Raw genomic sequence first — 6124 nt, 5'->3', positions numbered from 1 at the left:
GCGTGGTTGGAAATACTTAACGGGATACCAAATACCCATTTCTCTCAACTGTCTCATTCAAGTAAGCTGACGGTCCCAGCCCATTTTGATTTGAGATGCACAAATTCTTCTGCTCTCCCCTCCATTGTCGTCCATGACTGTGTTCTGGGAACACATGCCCATACACTCAGCCTCATTCTGCATTCCACTCCAGCAAGCTGGTTAATGCCTCTGGTCTCTGTTAACCCCTCTATTTAATCAGGTTAGGGCTGACAAAGCGTGCATGTCCTTGTTTCAAGACTCCACGGGGTGGGGGGGGGGGGTTGCAAGGACCAACAGCCTGCTCCCTTCTTTCCCCTCTATCACGTTAACACAAATAGAATAAAAATATTAGATAGACAATAGACAATAGGTGCAGGAGGAGGCCATTCGGCCCTTCGAGCCAGCACCGCCATTCAATGTGATCATGGCTGATCATTCTCAATCAGTACCCCGTTCCTGCCTTCTCCCCATACTCCCTGACTCTGCTACCCTTAAGAGCTCTATCTAGCTCTCTCTTGAATGCATTCAGAGAATTGGCCTCCACTGCCTTCTGAGGCAGAGAATTCCACAGATTCACAACTCGTTTTTCCTCATCTCAGTTCTAAATGACCTACCTCTTATTCTTAAACTGTGGCCCCTTGATCTGGACTCCCCCAACATTGGGAACATGTTTCCTGCCTCTAAGGTGTCCAATCCCTTAATAATCTTATACGTTTCAATAAGATCTCCTCTCATCCTTCCAAATTCCAGGGGAAGGTCTCTCTTTCCCCAGCGCCCACGAGACAAGATAATCACCGATACAATATTAATAACCGAGGTAGCAATGCATCAAAACTATACGGACAAAGACACAGAGTGCTGGAGTAGTTCAGTGGGTTGGGCAGCATCGCTGGGGAACATGGACAGGTAAGTGTAAGAAGGAGCTGCAGATGTCGGCTTACACCGAAGATGGACACAAAATGCTGGAGTAACTCAGCAGGACAGGCGACATCTCTGGAGGGAAGGAATGGGCGACGTTTCAGGTCGAGTCTGAAGGTCTCGACCCAAAACGTCACCCACCCCTTCTGTCCAGAGATGGGAAAAGGTGCAGCCAATACATCTACACTTTGGCTGCTTGGACACAAAGTGCCGGATAAACTCACCCAAAAATGCCACCTGAACCACTGAGTTCCTCCAGCACTTAGACAATAGACAATGGGTGCAGGAGGAGGCCATTCGGCCCTTCGACTTTGTGTCCTTTTTAAACAAATTGTAAAACAGCATCGGCAGTTCCTTGTGTCTCCATTTGGCTATTTTGAGACCAAACTTTAAAGCCATTCAAAAGCAACATAATTTCTCTTTAAAGACGGTTACTGCTTAAATGCAAGCCCCCCCTGTGAAGATACAGTCAGGTTAATACTATTTCCATAGACAATAGACAATAGACTATAGACAATAGGTGCAGGAGTAGGCCATTCAGCCCTTCGAGCCAGCACCGCCATTCAATGCGATCATGGCTGATCACTCTCAATCAGTACCCCGTTCCTGCCTTCTCCCCATACCCCCTCACTCCGCTATCCTTAAGAGCTCTATCCAGCTCTCTCTTGAAAGCATCCAACGAACCGGCCTCCACTGCCTTCTGAGGCAGAGAATTCCACACCTTCACCACTCTCTGACTGAAAAAGTTCTTCCTCATCTCCGTTCTAAATGGCCTACCCCTTATTCTTAAACTGTGGCCCCTTGTTTCAGCTTAATGCAAGTATTAATGTACCCAGATCACAACATCGCAGTCTTGCGACTACAACCAGCGAAGACCCACGACCAACCAGGGTAACCGAGTTCAGTGGCCCTAGAGCAGCAAGTGTGGTAGACACAAAATGCTGGAGTAACTCAGCGGGACAGGCAGCATCTCTGGAGAGAAGGAATTCCAGAGAGAATGAACATCATCTGTCCATCCCCTCCACAGATACGCGGAACAACACGGAACAGTAGAGCAGGGGAACAGGCCCTTCGGCCCACAATCCCTGTGCTGAACATGATGCCAAGAAGCCGGCGTCTGCAGTTCCTTCCTACCCCCAGTGAAACTAGTACAACCATGAGGCTCCATCCCCACTGTCCCATCTTCACACCTTGCACTTCCTTATCTATGCATCTCCCTCTCCCCCTGACATCAGTCTGAAGAAGGGCCTCGACCCGAAACGTCACCCATTCCTTCTCTCCAGAGATGCCGCCTGTCCCGCTGAGTTACTCCAGCACTTTGTGCCTATCTTCGATCCAAACCCCCTGAACGTGCAAAGAAAGGCTCGCGTTTATGAACTCGCCCCCCTTCACAGGGTCACAAATCCCATTGCAGGCACCAAGTTTGGCGCGATTACAGCTTGTATGTAATGTGATCGTGGTCTGTTCACCCGAGAGATAAATATTTGCTCACCCAGCGGGCTCTGGCCAGGCAGCTGCAATAAGCTGGAGCCCGGAGTGATGGTGAAATCTCACATAGACTGGTGGGTTGAGAGAGGCAATAAACTCAAGGGGCGTGCAGGTTTGTGGGTTAATTGGCTTGGTGCACGTGTAGATTGTCCCCAGTGCGTACAGGATGGGCCGAATGGCCTGTTTACGCGCTGCATCTCCAAAGTAAACTAAAGAGATTTTAGTTCCAAACTAAACAGAGTGAGGGAGAGAGAAAGAAAGTGCAAGGTCCTTCTGGACTTTGTCCATGTCCTCCACAGATGCTCCTCCACAGATGCTGCCTGACCCCCTGAGTTCCTCCAGCACTCTGTGCTTCCCCCAGGAGTGACAGGGCGATTATTTTTTTTAACTTGCACTTACAGAGGGATTGTCTTTTGACTGTACAGCTAACGTTAGCAGCGCCCCATTAGGGAGTAGTTGGGATGAGAAGCTCACCCGTTACATGTTAATGGAGACACGAAAACGCTGCAGTAACTCAGCGGGACAGGCAACTAGGGACTAGGTGACTTTTCGGGTCGAGACCCTTGTTCAGACGGAGAGTCTGGGGGAGTGGGGAAAGGCGGTGATGCAGAGAGATGCAGAACAAATAAATCAAAGATATGCCCCCCCCCCCCCCCCCAAATAATTAACAATGATGAAGGAAACGGGCCATTGTTAGTTGTGTGTGAGGTGAGAACGGGTTACACACAATGAGGAGGAAGGAACTGCAGATGCTGGTTTACACCGAAGGATAATAGACACAAAACAGCTGGAGTAACTCAGTGAGTGGGACAGGCGGCATCTCTGGAGAGGAGGAGGAGGAGGAGGAGGAGGAGGAGGAATGGGTGGCGTTTCAGGTCGCGACCCCTTCACAATGAGACTCAACAAGTCGACTTTCAAGCTGGTGCGATTCGGGTCGAGACCCTTCTTCAGACTGAATCAGTCTGAAGAAGGGTCTCGACCAGAAACGTCACCCATTCCTTCTCACCCGAGATGCTGCCTGACCTGCTGAGTTACTCCAGCATTTTGTGAATAAATACCTTCGATTTGTACCAGCATCTGCAGTTATTTTCTTATTGAAGCTGGTGCGAAAGTTTGGTGGGGGAGGGAGGGATGGAGAGAGAGAGAGAGAGAGAGGTAGAGAGAAAGAGGGGGGGGGGGGGAGAGAGGAGAGAGAGAGAGAGAGGTAGAGGGAGAGAGGTAGAGGGAGAGAGGTAGAGGTAGAGGTAGAGGTAGAGAGAGAGAGAGATAGATAGAGATAGAACGGGAGAGAACGAGAGAGAGAGAAGAGAGAGAAAGAAAGAGAGTGAGAGAGAGAGAGAGAGAGAGAGAGAGAGAGAGAGAGAGAGAGAGAGATATATGGGGCTACTTGAAGTTGGAGAGGTCGATGTTCACACTTCCTATACACTTGCAGGCAGTTTCAGCGAGACTGTAGTATCTGAGCCCATCGTTGCCCACCCTCCTGCCCCGCTTACCTGGCCCATGTTGCGGGATATCCAGGTATCCAGGAGCAGCTCCAGCCGGGAGCGGTGGAATTTCTTGGTGGTCTTCACGGCGATGAAGAGGTCTCCGCTGGTGATGTGGTCCCGGACCGGCTGTGGGGTGGCGGCCGCCCCAGTGGGCTGCAGGAGCGGCGTGAGTGAGGACGCGGCTCCCTGCTGCCTGACCCGGTCCCGGCTCAGCTCGGTGAAGTAGTCTCTCAGGCTGAGGGTCCCCACCTCCACCTCCACCTCCACCACCTCCCCATCCCCCGGACCACTGTCCCCGGGGCCCCTCCAGCTCTGCAGGGAGCGGCTCCTGAGCTGCAACCCGCCCTGTACAGGCGTCTGGTGCCGCTGATTCACCACCACCACCACCACCACCAGCAAACAAGTGAACGAGGCTCCCAGCACAGAGCCCAGCACAGCGCTGGCACAGCCCCGGGACATCGCAGACACCTCCACACACACACACACCTGGGAGAGAGAGAGAGAGAGAAGAGAGAGAGAGCAAGAGAGAGGGAGAGAAATGAGAGAGAGAGGGAGAGACAAGAGAGAAAGAGGGAGAGCAAGAGAGAGGGAGAGAGCAGGAGAGGGAGAGAGCAGGAGAGGGAGAGAGCAGGAGAGGGAGAGAGCAGGAGAGGGAGAGAGCAGGAGAGGGAGAGAGCAGGAGAGGGAGAGAGAGGGAGAGAGCAGGAGAGGGAGAGAGCAGGAGAGGGAGAGGAAGAGAGAGAGAGCGAGAAAGGGAGAGAGAGACAAGAGAGAGAGGAGAGAGGACAAGAGAGAGAGGGACAAGAGAGAGAGGGACAAGAGAGAGAGGGACAAGAGAGAGAGGGACAAGAGAGAGAGGGACAAGAGAGAGAGGGACAAGAGAGAGAGGGACAAGAGAGAGAGGGACAAGAGAGAGAGGGACAAGAGAGAGAGGGACAAGAGAGAGAGGGACAAGAGAGAGAGGGACAAGAGAGAGAGGGACAAGAGAGAGAGAGACGAGAGAGAGAGCAAGAGAGAGGCGAGAGACAAGAGAGAGACGAGTGGATCAGCGCAATCCGGCCCCACTGTAACCCTGCAGCAGCAGCTACTCCACTGACTGCCTGACTGCCTTGACTCACTGACTGACTGAGCGTCTTGGCCTCTCCTCCCTTTTATATAACATGCGGCTTGCTGCCTGTCCCCGCCTCCCCGCGCCCAGTAACAGGCAGGGTGGGAAAGCCGGCGAAATGTGTCGGAAACACAGTAACCTAGAAAATAGGCGCCCCTGGGGGTAGGCCGTTCGGCCCTTCGAGCCAGCACCGCCATTCAACATGTCTGAAGAAGGGTCTCGACCCATTCCTTCTCTCCAGAGATGCTGCCTGACCCGCTGAGTTACTCCAGCACTTTGTGATACCATCCAGAATCAGTAGGTAGACACAAAATGCTGGAAACATTTCTCCCCCATATCCCTTGACTCAAATGCTGGAGTAACTCAGTGGGTCAGGCAGCATCTCTGGAGAGAAGAGATGGGTGGCGTTTTCTGGTCGAGACCCTTCTTCAGATTTCTCTCCAGAGATGCTGCCTGACCCGCTGAGTTACTCCAGCATTTTGTGTCTACCTTCGATTTGAACCAGCATCTGCAGGTTTTTTTCCCCCTACACGTCCAGAATCAGTTCCCCGTTCCTGTTTTCTCCCCCATATCCGTTAGCCCTAAGTAGAGCTAAATCTAACTCTCTCTTGAAAACATCCAGTGAATCGGCCTCCACTGCCTTCCGTGGCAGGGAAATGCACAGATTCACAACAGATTCACAAGGAAGGAACTGCAGATGCGGATTTAACCATTCGATACGATGGAACTTTATTTATCCCAGGAGGGAAATTGGTCTGCCAACAGTCATAAATAAAACACAACAGGATACATGAAACGTGACATTAAAACGAGAGAGTGGAAAGGATTGGGGATGTCATAAGGAAAAGGAGTAGAATTAGGCCATTCGGCCCAACAAGTCTACTCTGCCATTCAATCATGGCTGTTCAATCTCTCCCTCCTAACCCCATTCTCCTGCCTTCTCCCCATAATCGCTCCCACCCGTATTAATCAAGAATCGTAAAACACAACAAGCTACATGAAACATGAAATAAAAGTGAGGAGTGGAAAAGATTGGGGATGTGTAAGGATGGGGGGGGGGGGGGGGGAGGGGGGGAGGGGAGTCAGTCTACCCCAGGGCAGA

General features: G+C 51.8%; 1 protein-coding gene across 2 annotated transcripts in view; it reads right to left on the bottom strand.

Annotated features, from left to right (window-relative positions):
• LOC144603896 (beta-1,3-N-acetylglucosaminyltransferase lunatic fringe-like) overlaps nucleotides 1-5026 on the bottom strand; it is a 36902-nt gene extending 31876 nt beyond the window's left edge. For both annotated transcript variants that reach the window (XM_078417693.1, XM_078417694.1), the window contains exon 1: nucleotides 3921-5026. In XM_078417693.1, coding sequence (XP_078273819.1) covers nucleotides 3921-4373 — 453 coding nt within the window. In that variant the 5' untranslated portion in view covers nucleotides 4374-5026. The remainder of the gene's footprint in view (nucleotides 1-3920) is intronic.
• Nucleotides 5027-6124: the final 1098 nt, after the last annotated feature.

This window comes from Rhinoraja longicauda, chromosome 21 (assembly GCF_053455715.1).
Source record: "Rhinoraja longicauda isolate Sanriku21f chromosome 21, sRhiLon1.1, whole genome shotgun sequence".
NCBI classification, from domain to species: domain Eukaryota; kingdom Metazoa; phylum Chordata; class Chondrichthyes; order Rajiformes; family Arhynchobatidae; genus Rhinoraja; species Rhinoraja longicauda.
Note: the sequence above shows the minus strand (reverse complement) of the source record. Positions and strands in the feature narration are given on the sequence as shown.